General features: G+C 38.9%; 1 protein-coding gene across 1 annotated transcript in view; it reads left to right on the top strand.

The window, feature by feature from the left end:
• USP7 (ubiquitin specific peptidase 7) overlaps nt 1-17,415 on the top strand; it is a 76,088-nt gene that overhangs the window by 22,679 nt on the left and 35,994 nt on the right. The window contains exon 2 of the mRNA XM_062639391.1: nt 11,755-11,859. Coding sequence (XP_062495375.1) covers nt 11,755-11,859 — 105 coding nt within the window. The remainder of the gene's footprint in view (nt 1-11,754; nt 11,860-17,415) is intronic.

A 17,415-nucleotide genomic window follows, 5' to 3' on the forward strand; every position in this document is an offset into this window, starting at 1 on the left:
TTATTTATTTTTTTTTAAATTTCTTTTTAACGTTAGCTGGTAACAGGTTTTCCAGTGTGAATGTTACCAAGCTGCTTATGGAAAAGCCCTGTATATTTGCATGAGGTTAGCCATCCTGGATTGAGCAAAAATCATTTAACCTGGTGTGTTGCCTCTTGAAGTCTGTCTATAGCACATGTTTATGTTAAATGTTAGGGCAGGGGGGTATGGTGATTTCCCCTCCCTGCTGTGCGCCCCCTAAGGGTGTCTGGGCCTGGCCAGGCTTCCTCCTTGCCTTTTCGCTGCCCCTGATGGATTCTTCTTTCATTCATTGCTTTGCCTTCAGAAGCAAATGGGGAATAATGCATGCTTTGTGTAAGTTCATTGTGTGACTGTGCTTCTGCATCTTGAACACTGAGTGCAGCCTGGCTAACAGCCTTGCTTTCCTCCTCCATTTTAAAAAAAAGGTATAGGAGAAGTAAAGAAGTTACAACAAGGAAAATAAAGATCATAAAAGTTATCAAAGGGACACCATAGGGATAAGGACTACATAGGCTAGGAGGTGTCCATCTGGGTAAGGGAGGCAAGGTGTGCTGAAGTCTGGAAAGCACAAGTAGCAGAAGAAAGTGAAACAGAAGCAGTATAAGACCTGGAGAATATGGAGTGTAACATCAGAGGGCAGGTTGAAAACAAAGAGTTATTTTGTATAACATAGTTAGACTATGGCGCTCCTGGCTGTGATGTTGTAAATACTACTGGTATCTGGTGGTTTGGGAAGTGGGGACATTTTGAAATGCAGAGACACCATCCATGAATCAGGCAATCCCAAAGCCATGAGGTGGGGACCTGGGAGGGTGCCCTGCAGCAGTGTCCCTCCCCATTCCTGTTCCCTTTAGACTGCCAGGTCTTCCTTTGTTGACTGGTGTCAGACCTGCGTACTGTGCTTTGTGGATGGACCTTCTGTTTTGCATCACTGATGCTGCCTTTGAGCCAGAGGGAGCTGGGGAGGTGTCTTGGCCTGCACAGCATCTTTAGACACAATGTTTTTGTAGCTTTCAGAAGGTTCAGGTGCAGCATGAAAAAGCATTTTGTGTCCTTTAAATTCACATTCGGGCAATTTCATGTAATGCCTTGTGTATTTGAAGTAGTAATGTTGTTCTCTGGTGGGGTTTTTACTTATTGATTGGTTGTTTTCCCCATCTCCACCTCCATGTTATTCAGGATATTTGTCTGGTGTATCCTGTAACCCCCACCTGTTTTAGTTACCTTTTCTCAGAAGTGAATATATCTGGTCTGTTTTCTCTGTCCTCATTCTTAACCTGTTTCTGTGTTATATGAAGCCAAACCAGCATACGTGGCAAGCTCTATTGACAGTTCTCCTTTATAAATAGTATGTTTCTGCTTCCATGTTAATTATCCAGTGCGCTGTGCTAGTTAGAGCCCATAGTAGTTCTTTATAGAAGCAGTCCTTCAAGAACAATTTAGTCAGACACTGCTTTGGAAGTGCCAAGATCTTCCAGCTGTGCATCCCAGCTGAGCAGTGTGTGCATCATGTGGCATGGCATGGCACGGGTCACCACTGTCTGTGTGCTCACAGCCAGTTTTACATTGTTGTGGATTTGCCATAGATCTACCAGATCCAGTTTGCAGATGATTTGGCTTGTGTTTTGATGCTGCTTTGCTATAATAATCACCTTTAAAACAGGTTTTGTAGTTGCATAGTTATCCTAAAAGCAGTAATTTTCTTGTGAGTATATTTGGACTCTTACTATTCAGCGAAGAAGCCTGGATTTAAGCTTGTTTGTATTGTCAAATGAGAAGGAAATATCGTTAACTCTGCTTGCTTGCTTTATCACAACGGTGTAACAGTTTTTGAAGTTACTGTCCTGAATCTGATCTGGTTGCTTTTTCTTCTCACAAAAGCCTAGCCTTAGAACTACTAGCTAGCTAACCACCAAGTCAGATACCTGTGAACCTAATTTATGGATCTGTCCGTTTCTCTGCACAGCAGAAAGCATAAGGAAAACAAGATCAGTGTTAGCAAATCTCTGGTGATAAAGGAAGACATCACTGAAGATAACAGGAAGAAATGTTGAAGGTGTTAGAGGTTAGGTACGAGGTCTCTGATGTTCCCATTGCAGTTTCTCTAGCTCAGTAACTGAATGCTTGTTACATACTTACACAGCAAAAGGTTTTGCACTTTTGACAGCAATATAAAACGTTGCCTTACCTAGGTGTGTATGATTACATATGCCAGCTGTCCTGTTTAAGGTATAAGGCTAAAAGATGTTTTGTTTTTTTTCCTGCTCATGTCTAAAATCTATTGCAGTGCAAAATCCGTATCATTATCCATTGTTGTTCTCTGGTAGGAAATTTTTTTTTTGCATTCAAACTCTAACTTGGACAGATCAACAGTGTTTCAACAGTTTAAAAAAATCCTATCAGAATTAGGAAAAAAATATTTTGGTGCGTTCCTGCTAGCTTTCTGTGCTGGTGCTAGTGTGAGCAGAGCTCAGCATGAGTTTAGACTGAGTTTAGGAGTGAGCCATTAGCATCAATCTGTTCTCAAACAGAATTTCAGAATCTGAAATAATGGCAAATAAGATTTTAACTTTATAACAAAGTACTTAGAATCAGTCTGCCTTCATAGCTAGTTTGGGCAAGTGGTATATGTAATCATACAAAACCATGTAAGGCAACATTTTATATTGCTGTCAAAGGTGAAAAACCTTTTGCTGCCTAAGTATGTAACAAGCATTCAGTTACTGTATTTACTTTAAGAGATATACCCCAAAACTTTCTGACACAATGGTCTGACTTAATCATCCAAAGTGATACAGAAAGTAGTTCTGAAAATGTGTGCAGTTGACAGACCCCTAAAACTTACGCGGTACAGGTGGTGAAAGGTGTTTGCTTTTCACTACTTTAACAAGGAAAGGAGCATAAGCATCACCCCATAAGGTGCTTATATTACTATCCAAATAAACTCATTTTAATTGCTGTGTAGTTGTCTTTTTTTTAAAAATGCCAAGTGCTATAGCACGCTGAGTATAGTATCATGTGCAAACAGAAATGCTCTGTGATGCTCGGAATGCCCTGGCTCCTGTTGCAAGTATATCCTTTTCTTCCCTGTGTCAGAAGTTCATTTTAATTTGAGTAGTTTTTCATCCTTTCTAGTGATGATTGCCGAAGAGCTTAGCATTTGTTGTTGCAAGAGATAAGTCCATTACTCAGTAAAGCAGTAAAATATAAAGAGGGGTGTGATACTGGAAAAGCACATTGTTTAGGGTGTGCTCAGTAGGTTGGGACCAAGTGCCTTGTCTTCAGCAAAGATGTAATCATACTACCATCTCTGGAATGCACGGAGACAAGATGTGACGAGTTGGGGTAGTTGCTTCTGTAGCCTTGCTGCTCTAGATACAGCAAAGAGAAGGTAGTGCAAGTCCCGTAGCTGTTGCCGTAACAGGTCATGACACTTCTGATGTTTCAGCCTTTCCTTATTGTGGAAGGAAATAATTTGTCTTGTCAGCTGTTCTAGTTACTGGGTTTTGGGTATTACATGGGAACCAGAAGCAGTCTTTCTTACTTTCCTCCTGGTCTGATAGTTTTCTAGAGCTGCAACCTAAGCTAAGAAGGTTCATCAGTCTAAGAAAAGGACCTATGAAAGGTTTTTCAGCAGACCTTCTCTTGTCCTGATGACTGCAAAGGAGGGGTTGTGGTACTGAAGAATGGGTAAAGCCAGGTTAGTGTCTGAGGCAGGCAGGTTGGTGTCTTTCTAATAAATAACATCATTGTACTGAAGAAAAACTCATGCTGATGCTGCTGTCTAGCCCAAGTTATTAAACACCTGAAGCTTAAAAAGTGTACGAAAAAGTTCTTAAAGGCTGTACAAACTCCTTCAGCAAGAGCATGAAGTTGTAAATACGCTGGCTAATTATAGGTGTGTTGTTAGTGTCCAAACTGAACTCTGGTTTGTGCAGTCTTTCATTTGACACTGAATTATTCATAAAGCAAAGAGTTAAACTGCTGAAAGGAAGCAATAATGTACTCACTGTTTGTTTTAGTAAACTCTTCAGGGTGACTTCTTAAATAGCAGGTTTTGGTCCACTGAGTGGTTGCACTGATAATACCTTAAATGCTTTATGCATGTCTATAAGAAATTAATCACTTTTTTTAAGACTTAAAATTTTGTTTCGTAAAGTGCCATCAGACACAGATAAGCAGATAAAGGAGTTATTGCAGCAAATTGCCTAGTTTATAGAGCAGTATATACTTCTGTGTGGGTTATTTTTCTCAGCTGGTTTTCTATCAACAAAGTTACACTGTACCTCCCTTTTATTTTCACATAAAGATAACTCAGTAGGATGATGTTTCAGATACGATTTGCCTTACAGACTGGTATCTTTCATGCATGGTGTTCAGGAGCTTATTAGAGTAATAACTTGTTTTATCCAAGAATAGTCATGTAAACTATTAATAACTTTATTTTCAATTACTCATTAGGTAAGCAGGCACAATTTAAAACCAGTCAGGCCATCCTGGGTTTTGTCGACATGTTCCCTTTGGACAGGCAGACATAATGATAGGAACACAGGGCAACAGCAGTATAATGATTGATCTCTATAATAAGTGGTGGCTGCAGCGTTACTGTCCAGTCATTGCTACATGTTTTGTAGACATGGCAGAGATGATGAGTCTGCTTGCAGGAAGTCGTCCTATCCCAGCAATGTTTCCTTCTTTATTTACTGTCTTGTGTAGCATCATCTCCTGCTGGGGGGGATTTGCAATTCACAGTCAATAATGCAGTAATTCTTTCAGGTGGCAATTAGAAGGCAAAAGACCTTCTGTATAATACTATTTCTTTTCTGGCTTTTGCTTTTGGTGGTTTTTTTTGTGTTTTTTTTTTTTTAGGACCTGATGTTGGATACTTGCTCTCTAGTAAATAAATGTCATTTCAATATTTTTTTTCTTCCTTCCTAAATTTGCTAAGGAAAATTTTGAAAGCATTGAAAACTTTTAAATTTTGTCTCCTTAGCTACAAATCATCTAACTTCCTATGCTCATAACACCTTTCTCTCTTAATCTGTAGACTTGCCTTTTGCCTCCTGATACTTCTCTAGAAGCGTTTTCCCCTTAAGCCTTAGTCATTGTCCTTCGTAGCTTTCTTGTCTAGAGGTTTACATTGCGAGATACACCTTCTTGACACCAGATCAAGTAATGAAAGCGTGATGAACTGTGAAGGAAGAAAAATAATAAATGAAACAAAAGCAAATTACCCACCCTTCTGCTGATCTGAGAATTAACTTCTAGCTGTAAAGGTGTATTACATGATTTTTTTTTTATAAGCCATGGAAACATCTGTGGCAGAGGTTACCTACACCTTGACATCAGTACTTCCCTTTCCCCTCCCCTGTGCTACTGGCCAAATGAATCCCTGTTTCTGTTACTGTTTCATCTTTAAAAATGTTTGACATGGATTGCTTTACTTTTGGATGCCTTTTGAAAGGCAGTCACACTACAGAAATCAGTTTAGAATTTCGTTACAGCAACCTAGGACTGTCTTGACAAAATGAAACTGTGTAGAACAGTTCTAATTTGATTCCTTTTCTCCTGAGTCCCTTTGTGCGTAAGTGGTGATTTTACTGTAACTGCTGGTAGGGATCACAGGCCAAGTAGTTTCTCTTACTTTTGAAACGCCAAATTCTTCCAGAGCAAGTGGAAGTGCTTTGGTTTGGGGTTGGTTGGCTTTCATTTGGTTTTGGGTTCTTTTGGGTTTTTGTTTGTTTGGTTTTGTCTTGTTTTTGTTTGGGGGTTTATTGTTATTGTTATTTATTTTATTTAATTTTTTAAATTTATTTTATCAGGAGACCCTGTCTCCTGAGAGTAATGCTTATTAATCTGGCTTTTGTAGCAATGGTTTCCAGATTTCTGCAGAAGCAAGTTCCTGGAGCCCCCAGGTTTTCTTGTGAGCTGCTAAAAAGCACTGCCACTGGTTCTATAGAGTAACTGTAGATCACTTACAGGCATGGTTTGGGGAGTCTGCTACAGGGAGTTGTGAAGTTACCGGTTCTCATTGCCTTTCCCAGTTAAAGACAGATACTTATTCTTCACCTTCTTCATGTTATTCTAAGTTTTCTGTTTGCTTTCAAGAAGCAGTATTACTGCTTTAAGGCTTTCTGAATGAGTCCTCTTTGCATCACCACAGTTCAGTAGCTGCTTCAGAAAGCACTGAATTTACTACTCCAGGAATTTTTCAAGTACATATTTTTATATGCTGCCCAATAGTTAAAATAGAAAAGGTCAATTTGGTGGAAAAAGAGGTTATATTTAATATAATGCTTGAAGTTACTGAATGTTTTTTCGTTATAATTTCTAGCAATGTTGGAGTTTAATTTTTTTTTTCCACTTGTGTGGTGTAATCCATGCAAGACTTGACATTCTGAAATGTGCACTGAAGTAGTAAAACTTCTAGATGTTTATTTGATGTATTTAAAATACTGATGTACTTAAAAATATCATGGTTTAAAACTCTTTTTAAGAAACTGTAAACTCTTAGAGGCTTGTTTGATATATTTAAGATACTGATGCTTTTAAAAATACTTAATTTTTAAGCTCTTTAAGATGTGATAATATGTTTCACAGCTGAAGAGGAGTTAGACAGAGAGCTGCAGATCAGTGGCTCAGTGGGGCTGCCTGTGGATCCTTACAGGTTCCTCCGCTCTCAAGTGGTCCAGTGGGTTCTACACTGAGGTGCAAAGCTGTACCTGGACTACATGTTAAGCGTGCAATTGATATCCTTTGATGCCGATGTAATTTAACTGCTACAAGACTGACTACTCATTTTTCAGTGAGATTTTCATTGCAAGACTTCATTCTTATCTCCTACCATCTTAAATTTTGCTCAGTAAGTCCCTTTTCTTAGTGTTTCCTGCAGCTTCACTTACCCACCATAATTCATGCCTGCCCAATTTACCATACCTGTACATACTGTTCTGTTTATATTTAAACAAAAAGTATTAAAATGCCCTTTAATATCTTTTATAAAATCTTTTGAATTTGAACATGCATTTAGTCCAGCAGCAGAGGAGAAACTTGTGTGTTTTCAGCTTTCCTCTCCTAAACGCAGAGTCCTGGATATAAAGTTTGGTTCATCAGTCTTCACGTTGCAGGCAGCAGTGAATGACTGACTTCAGCCTGATAATGCCTGCTAATCTTTAGTGCAATTCCCTCGCTGTTTCTGGGATTGCTATGGCAGCTCTGCACAGAGGCCTGTGGAAACCATCTGTAGTGGCATGTAAAAAGTCCTCAGGACTAGTGATTTCCATTGTGAGACAGTTGTACATGATAATTGTAAGCAGGTTTTTGGTATCACTATTGCTCCTCCATTGTGGTCTCCTTAACCTCAAAATGAAAGAGAAATGTTTCATAACTAGCTAGAGAGAGTGCTTCAGTTTTTCTGCTGTGGCTGCCAGATCCGAAAGCTAACGACAAACATAATGTTTCAGAACTTGAATACTTGGTGTGATATGAGGCATGACTGAAACCTATGAAGTCAGGAGCTGCTGTCATCATTGTTAAAGTAGTAGCAGTGTTCTGTAATTTAACTGCTGCAATAGTGGAGTCATTCTGTTGCTTTTGTCCATATGTGACTGCAAGCACGTGTTTACTGCTGAGCAGCGTAGCCTATGTGAAATTCTGTGGTACTCCTGTCTTGTAACAAGACTTATGTTGTGTCAAAAGCCGCATGATCTTGACAGACAGAAATCTGATCTGCTTTCTCATTAACAGGAAAACTAGAAATAGCAAACTTCTTGAGATTCCTTCCCTGTAGATTTAACTTACTGTAAGCAGTAGAACAGTAAAGCAGTAGGTCTTTCAGTGACATTGAGTTCATTTTGTTAAACCAGCTGAATCCATCTCTGAGTACAATCTCTTTTAATTATTGGTGCTGGTTTTGCTCTGAGTACTTAACAGTGTGAGTATTTGAGTATGATAATGTTGAGGTCATAGTCCATAACAAGGAGATTTTTATTTTAGTATTTTCTGTAAGGTCATGGCAAGATTGTAGTTCCAGAGAATTTTGTTGTGTCTTTTTTTTCTTTCTCCCTTCACATCAGTTACAATAACCATTTTGCTTTAAAGCTTTCATCTCAACACCTCGGCAACAGACTTAGTTGATGAGTGATGTGAAGTGTGCACTAGCAGAGTTATTTATATGTGAGCCAGTGCTTTTTCTCCGTAAGATGACTGACACTTCTTACTAACTTTCTCAAATCTATTGCCGTGCTTCTTTTTCTTTCCTGTTACACATGCCAAGTTTTAGACTTGATTTCATCTCAGCATTCATGATCTTTCAGTAAATAAGTGAATGCTCTCACTTTGCTCAAACCATTAATATCTTAAAAGCCTCTTCTTGGAAGGCTTAACCTCCAAATGGCAGAGACCCCCTTTGAACACTTCAAACTGTATTGCTGGTTTTTAGTTCAGTGGAATGGGTAGATGGAAAACTATATATAATAATAAATCTTAGATGTTTTGGAGGAAATTGTTATCAGTTCACGTTGTCTTGCATTCCTTTTTGTAATGGAAGAGTATCTACGAAGTTGTGTGTGTTGCATTTTGGGGAGGTAGCAAACAACTTCAGTGCTCTTCACCAAAAACTGACAAAGTGTCTAAAATTCTGCATTTGAAAGCTATTTTTTTAGTTAATATTTTGCAGTACTGTATTTAAAGAGTTAAAAATGTTCCTTATTCATAAGGTCACTTCATACTTTGTTGTAATACTTTCTTGATTTATGTGATTTATGTTAACTTTTGTTTGATTAATGCACTGTGTCTTTATACCAGGGGTATGGTTAAAACTGGGTATTCTGGTCTAGGAACTGACAGCTGACATGGCTGGGGTGATGTTGACACATGATGGTTTAAGCTGCATTAAAGACAGTGCTGTATGAAGTGATATGCTTGGTAGGAAGGTTTTTCTGGACATTGTGGACAGGTTTTGTTGTTTTGTTTTCTTGATCCTGTATTGTATAATTTGAATAAATCTTTGACATCATTCTGCTTGAGGCAGAGGAAAACAGGATTCTTAATTAACTGCTGGTAGGATTTGACAGTTCCTTCGTATGAGCTGCAGAGGACCAGAGAAGAAAACAGAAATTGCTGGTTGTCAGTGCTAAAGTTGAAAATAAATTTTGCCGTCCTGCTTGCTAAAAAATGTTGAACAAGAATGGTTTTGCTCGTGCAAATTATTTACTGTAATAGTTGAATTCTATTAGAAGTTAGAAATGTTCCTTATTCACAGAAGCCACCATACTCACTAATGTTGTCTGGATTCCATATCTGAAAGCTGTGTTACAAAATGTGTCAGTACATGAATGCCACTGCTGCTTTTTCTGACATCATGATTAAGTTTATCTTATCATTAAATAGTATCTCAGAAGCTGCCTCTGTTTTTAAGTTGATTGCTTTTGCTGTGATCTCTTTGGCATTTTCTCCCTCCTCTCTCTAACACCATTCATACTTTTGGGGAATGTAGAGCAGTATCTCATAGGAAGCTCTTCATTTTCTTAGTTAAGGACAGTGCTTTCCCCATAAAATACAGTATCAATGTTTAAATCCTCTGTTAAAAGGAGTATTTTGGATGAGCTCTTATTGAAGAACTGACTATTCCTCAGATGTTTGCTTTATTTTGTTTCTAGATACTAAGCTGCCTTGATGATAACTTTAGAATTAATTTAAAAAAAATCCTAGTATTAATTTTGTGTAAGCAATTGTTGAGTTGCTGTAGGCATGCTGTATGCTCCCAGACAGGAGTGACACAGGGGGCAGCTCCCTTGTTGGACTATCAACGCATTGTTCAAAGATAGCAAGGGAAAAGACAAATCCACAGGGATCTTCCCTTCATACTCTTCTTCTTGTCACTTTTCCTGTTCTTTAGTTGCAGCAGTTCAAACCTGTTCCTCCACCCACCCATAATTTTGTTGTAATTTGGTTCTGTTTGGTTTAAGTTTATTAAAGTTGCTGTTCTACTGGTGCTATGACAGCTGCTAGTGGGGGCTTCTGCAGCTGCATCACTCAGGAGCCCATCTTCTGCAAAACTTTTTATTAGAAAATTAAAACTTTAAATCATTCTTCATTTTACTTTTGTACTCATAATAAGAAGGGTGCACAATTTGTTGCGGGTGCTGCATACTGTGTTTCAGCATTCACATTTCACTGGTGCCTTAGCAGGATCTGCTGCATCCTGGGAAGCTTTTGAAAAGCTGTGTTTGAGCATTAAGTGCGTGATCTCTTGTACCTCTAATCCAGAAGTAAACCTCTAACCTGATCTGTTTCTGTTCACGCTCAGGGTAGTGGTTATTAGTTCTGTGGCTTTACTTGAAGAGTAAATAATCAGACTAGGAATGCTGGTTGTGAAAGTATCTTGTGTGCTGTGAATTGGAATGAGGCTGCAGGAGCTTGTTGCACACACCTCAGCGTGACTGTGAGGAGAGGGTAGTCTGTGAAGCAAATGCAACTGATCCTGCTTTGCTTCTTGTGTGACTTACAATGGCTTTGGCCTTAGTTCCCTAGCTTTGGAAAGGGACCGGTACCCGTCACCGGTGGCCCGTAGGCGGGAGCATGGACACGGGGGTGGAGGGCAGCGCTGTCCATGGTGCTGACAGGCAGGGCCGCACCGTGACCAGGTTCCCGTTAGCAGAAATCGTGGTGTTTCCTCGGGAGCCGTTAACTTCTGAAGGAGAAGGTTACCTGCGGCCCTGAGGACCCACACAGCCAATAACTCGTGTGTAGCTTTTGTGTATAAAATCGTTCTTAGTTACAAACACCAGTGACTGGGCAGGGGGTGGGGTTGGTGTGGTGTAGCAGAATATACAAGGTAATAGCAGGACTGGTATAGTTAACAGAAACTTCTCAGAGAGTGTCTTTTAAGGTGTGCTTGGCCTTGGGGTGGTTGCAAGAGATTATCGGTTTTACAATTTGATTATGAAAAACAGTTTGTTAAAAAATATATCCACCTCCCTGCAGTTACACTGAAATGATCCATCAGCTTTTGGTGTGCAGTGATAGGAGGTGGTGTTCTTCAGTTGCTGAATAAATCATGAAGATGCTTGTTCAGTCGAAGCAATGTATCTTTAAAATCATGAGGGGTTTATTTCATGGGGTTGTTTCATATTTCTTCAGTGGTGTTTACATATGTTTTAAACAGTTATTGGAGGGAAACTTCATAGTAGTGATGGCTAGAAACTGGAAAATGTTACGTCTGAAATGTTCCTGATAGTAAAGGATTTCCTTTCCAATTTTGCCCAAGTAAAATATAAATCTTATTGTTACATTTGATTAAATGTTTAAGTTGCTTGTTTGTTTTTAAAGTAACACCAAAGACATCTTAAAATAAATAGTTGGTTTAGAAAGTCTCCTATTTGAAATTTGTACCTGTATAAAAATGTGGAACTCCAGAAAAAGTAATTTAAAAATTTGTTTTTATTTAATGAGACTTGATGATAAGATGCTGACTGTAAGACAATTTGGAAACTACAAAATAAGTTTCTATTCTTCGTATTTGTATTCCATATTAATGTGGACTTTTTGTTTCATCCATAACTACTTACCTATTTGAGGAATTTTACAGTTAGATGGGTATCAGTACCATTGTTTTTTCTATGCTGTTTTGCACTAAAATATGCCATTTGCATGTCTCATAAGCACTGCCTGAAACAGAAATGTTAGTGTAGCTGATTAATTGTTACTTTTTGGTTTTTTTTTCTGTGTTAGCTGGAGATACAGATGATCCTCCAAGAATTACTCAAAATCCTGTCATTAACGGGAACGTAGCAATGGCTGATGGACATAACAACACTGAAGAAGACATGGAAGATGGTAAGTAAATATTTGCTAAAAACTTGCGGTTTGTTGGCTTATTTCTATGATTTTTGAGGATAAAATAAAATGGTCCCAGTCTTACATGTGTTGTCTGAGCTGCAGCTCAATAAAAAAATGAAACCTTCTGTAGTTATGGTTTTCTGTGTAGGCATCCTTTTAGCATAGCTATACAGTAGGATTAAGCATCTGAGGGCTTGGAATTTTTTTTCCCTCTTACTCCTTCTAGGCAATTTAAAATTGCTGAAAATGATACTGTCCATTGTTACATTTTGTGATAAATGTCCCTTTAAACAGCCTGCAGCTGGTGCTTGGCTGCATGGTAATTGTATCAGTTATGCAGTTCCTTCAGGACATTTAGAATCCTTATCTATCCCACTCTCTTGTCAGGTGGCATCTGTGATCAGTGTTTGACTTGGTATGGTAAGTCAGTGGTAACTGTTCTGTTGAGGAACATTGCCCGCCCCCGCCCCAGGTCTGATGCCCTTTTACTTGCAAATGCAAATGAAGAAGTATGTACTAATATCCAGTTAACAAATGGGGATGTGTTTGTGAAACTTTTATTGGCCTGTTCAATGAAAATAGGGGTATACAGGGTTTTTTCTTTTGCAGAAGATCAAATAATTTTGAAGTGGATGTGTCTGGGCTTATTTAAAGAGGGATGATAAGTTTGATTCACTTAAGTCTGTTGTTTAGTGAGGAAAACGTAGAATAATTTTTTTTTATAGGAGAGGATATGGGGGGGACTGTGGTTTTTTTTGAAGAATTACATGAAATTTGAATTGGAGAAAGGAGACGAAGTATAAGTAGGATTTCTTCCCCTTTGATTTTTTATTTCTGCTCTCTTGTGAGAGGATAGTACATTCAGGACTAGGCTTAAACTTTTAGTTAGATTTGTGCAAAATGTTGATCAGTTTTGGTTAGGAAAAATGAGAGTTTGTGGTTAAAGGTCAGAAATGTGCTTACTTTCATGTATTCATGAAACGTATAGTAGAGTACTGATAGAAAATAGTAATGTTCCATTAAGAGAATATGGTTTAAATTCAAGACAAAAGCATCTCCTGGTTGAATTTCCTCCATATCATTGTCAAAGAGAAAGTTTCCTATGATCATATTCTCACAATAAAGTAAAAATGAGGTCTGCTGAGTCTATGAAAATTTTTTCATGTCTGATTGCCTGATCTCATTCAGAGGGCTTTGATTTCTTGCTCAGAGTAACTAGCTGAGGCTGAAATAGGGAATTTTGTTTTTATCAGAATCAAATTACCTGCTACAAAAGAAGCTAAATGTCATTGTCAGGCCATGGTGTTTGGAGGGAAGATCACATGGGTGGACAGTGACGGGCAAGGACACTTCTGTTGAAGCTCTATTCTCAGTAATGTTATAGGTAGAAAGCCTGATAAGTGTTTGCTATCAATACAGCTAGTAGATAACATGCCTGCCAACTAGCACAAAATTTTGTCCAGAAGTTGGTCTGTATGTACTTGCATAAATGAAGCAAAAGGGTCTTAAGCTACAGAAACAGCAGATGAAACCGAGGCCATGTCCAGGGTGGCATGTAATCATATGTACCCCTCTTCGTTCAGAGTTATGGTGACTTTTAACCAAAGAGCTACTGTCAGCCAGTTTTCTGTCATGTATCAAATACTTGACTCAGCTCAGAGAACTGGATATGAAGGAGTCATAGTAGGTAGAAGGGAGGATCTGACCATAGTCGGCAAAAAGCTTGTGGAAGATTCTGTGTTTATGGGGGTACTTACGTATTTGTGGACTTTCTGTAGGGTCAGGAGCTTTGATGCACTCTGCTGTGGAATATCTTTTGGGGTTCAAATGTGTTTATTAAGCAGTCCTTGTAGATCCTCGCTATCATATTTGCATAAGGAGTGTCTGACTACATCTTGGTGCTGTTAAAGTTTGCGTTGACACATGGAAAATAGTGTTATTGCAAAACGTTATAAATGCAAAAACATTCCTGAAGACTTGCATCATGGAAGTGGATGATGCCTCTTTTCCAAATCTTATAAATCAGATTAGTTGCCTGCTGTTGCATTATTTGCACATGAGTGCAATTGCTCGCTTGCTGTTTGTTCTCTTGCTGTCCTGGTTTGCAGCATGATGTACACAACTAATGGACAGGTTGGAGATTCTCAAGATAGGAAAAAATGGAGGGAGACATTTGATAAACATGTTGTGTTTTCCACTGCTGTTATTCATAGCAAGTCGGATCAATCTGAGCTGATAAAGAATGCATGAAGAGAACTTAGGTACCTCTTCAGTGAAAGTCTTAATGAGTTTAATGGTTCCTGTGAAAGAAGTGAAGAGTAAGATAAAAGGTTGAAGCTTCCAACCGGATCATAGAAACCAGCTTTCTGGTGAATTTCTGAGTTCAAGAGACTTCTGAAGTTATTTTGTTCTTTCTGCTTAGCATAAAAAGAAATTACTGGTAAGACTGGGGGGAAGGGGGGAAGTGCAGCTCTCGCCCCCTTTGCTAGGCATTAACCACAGGCATTGTGAAGAACACATAATGGGAGCAGCAGTGGACCACCCAACAGGACCTTCAGATAAGGCTGTGTTCTCTCAAGGGGTTTGACTAGAACCTGTTGTTGCTGGTGATGTCTTGCTAGTTAAAAAGAACCAGCTGAAGGAATGTGTTATGCTTTGTACAGAGAATGACTAAATGACCCAGGCTTTGTGATCTGGAATAGCAGCTTCTGCAAGTAAAGTAAAAAATAATAAAAACAAGGTTCTGATAAAATCTTGTTTGCAAGTGCCATCAGTATTCAAAACAGCACATAGAATAAATTATTGTGGAAGTTAAAGTTCAAACAGAAGGTCCCTAGCTAAACATAAACTCACAGCTTTGCAATTACCTACTGAAGTCTCATTTCTGTGAAGAATTGCAGCGGCTAGGAGGCTTTTGGAAACATCAGTCTTAGCCATTTGCTAGTATTGCATGCTGTATGTGGATCATTATTAAAATATTCATAGAATATTCAGCCAGTTTCTCCATTAATAATTCAGGTTCAGAATATTTTAATAACCTCAGTGTACTTTAAAGATAGCCACATTTACTAAGAGAATAAAGAAATCTGCTTAAAGTGTACTTCAGTCTTAAAATGGATCACATTCTGTAGATGGATCTGATTTGAAGGAACTTTGTAACATCAAAGTGCTAAACATGACATTCACCTCATCAGTGAAAAAATCTTTCGCATCTTTCCCATATAGCAGATGTAATCCATTGCATGTAACTTCACCAAGTGTGGTCACTCGAGTCCGTTCTTTTTACCTTGTGTTCAGGACCATGTGTCATATGTCATATGTTTGTAGTTCAGGGATTTATAGAAGCCTTACTCATCAACTGCTACTATATCATCCTGCTGCCAGTTGCAGTCTTTTATGGAAACTGGTGGACATGTTTGTAAAAATAGTGAAAAAGTTTTTATTTATGTGCTCAGTATAGTCATCAAATGTTTTAATCAATTACACTTGCTGAAATAAGGGCTTTCTGGAAGGAAAGGGAGGTTGTTACTTTGGGGGATTGTGTTATGTATTTTTAAAGAAACTTCTGTTTTAGGGTTGACTTACATTATGAGGCTGCATTTCTGTGGAGTGGTTACTAGTCACTGCTCAAATATTTTACAGAGAAGAGTACACTTTCCTGGTGAATTCTCATACATAGGCTTTCCTGAAAAGAAATCAAGAAATAAGGCAAACTTTCTCTGAAGCTTCTGCAGATGCTGCGTGGGCTGCTGTTTTTAGCTGACACCATGGCAGCACTGCTGCATCCTTGTAGTGAAGTGCTCTGAAAGCTGCATCAAAGGAGGCAGAAAGCAAACTTGATTGGCTCGTTTTTTTGAAGCTTAGACTATGCCCAGAAGTACCGATCTTGATCGTGAGCAGGGAGGCGTTCTTGAGCTGGTTCGAGATACGAGTGATGTAGGATTGATCTCTAACCATTGCCAGTCAAGTGTGAGAATGTACAGCTCCTTTGGATGCAACCTGTCTGTCTCTTGGATGTAGGATACCAGCTGTCTACTCTGTCAACAGGCAGTGAGTAGGTAAAATGGGCAGGGAGCAGTTTTTGGGTACGTGATGGACTACTGGTTAGCTACACTTACATGCAGGGGAAAAGAGGACAAAATAATCCTTTGAACTCTTCTGTTACTGAGGAAGCTGGTAACGCACAGTAATGTGAAGGTCATCGCAGGTGTAGAGAGGAGAGGAAGCTGGTTTCTGCTGTAGTACTATTACTTTCAAGAGGTAAGTGGGAATGTTTAGTGCTGTCAGGCCATACACAAATAAGATCAACTGTGTTGCCAAGATCACAATAAAGAAGTAGGACAACAGCTTGAAAAGAAAACTGGTTTGCAAGGGAGAAGAGTCTGCCAAAGCTCCCCAGCAGCGGTGGGCAAAACTTGTTAATTTTCTGCATTGAAGTGTATACTCATTACACTGTTGCATGTGGTAATCAAGAGAGTTTAATTTTTTAAGTAAGGGCTTGCCTGTTTTTTAATAAAAATCACTCAACAGTGTCTGGTGCCATGCAAAGCTTCGAGTGAGGGACTGCTTTGAGTGTAGGGAAATAATCCATGTTAGGATTCTGTGCGCCTTGTCACATCCTTTTGTGATCTGATCTTCAGGATCTTGGTGGTGTTGTACATCAGTGCTTTTGATTTCAGATGTCACTGTGACATACCTGCTTGAGCTGTGCATCTCCCATGGGTGGTGCAAGCATAGCAGTCTGACCATGGGTGCTTGTTTGCTGCCCTATATGGTACTCGAACCTCTGTACACACAGTAGCAAATCTTTCCGTGTTACATGGGTGTGAAGTTGGAACCATGGAAAAGAGGGAAGTGTCTTGTGTGTACTCTGGTTTATCCCTGCCCTGTAAAATTCTTGGGATAAGTTGCAGGGTTTTCCTCCCTGTATGTCAGTGAGGCACGTCACAATAAAGAGAGCCCAGCTTTGTGCCTTCCCGAAGGTGTTGCAGTCTTCAGCGCCCTGTTATAGCTGTGTACAACAGAAGCAGAACAGATGGTAATATATGAAGAACTGGGGATGTGAGAAGAAGGCAAAATTAGTTTAATTGTGTGTGTCAAGCCATTTTAAAAAGAAATGTCTCATTGAACTTTGTTTTAGATCACTAAAACTCTTTAAAATGCTCACATACCACAGTGAAGACCCTACTCTTGAGCTATTCTTCAGCAAACTGGTATGAGATTTTAAAAGAAAAAAAAATCCAACAAACCCTCCTCAAAATTTGGGGCTCATCTACTTGAAAAGATACTATTGCAAGAAATAGCTAAATGGTGCCTTGATATCGATAGGGCATATATATCTATATATCCCTATCGATAGTTGGAGAGATTGTGAAAATCCTTTGCACATCTTGGTTCATGCAAAGAGCTAACTTAAATTGGGCTGGGAAGATACTACACAGCAAGAAGAGTTAGAGTGGGCTATGATTTGAGTTGTAAAGTGTTTGGCTGTACCCACTGCTTTAGAAGAAACTAGAGTGGTATTAGGTGCTAAAGAATTACTTAAGAAAATAG

Source organism: Pezoporus occidentalis, unplaced genomic scaffold, assembly GCF_034315485.1.
Source record: "Pezoporus occidentalis ecotype Australia unplaced genomic scaffold, CSIRO_AGI_Poc_V1 ctg60, whole genome shotgun sequence".
Classification (NCBI taxonomy): Eukaryota; Metazoa; Chordata; class Aves; order Psittaciformes; family Psittacidae; genus Pezoporus; species Pezoporus occidentalis.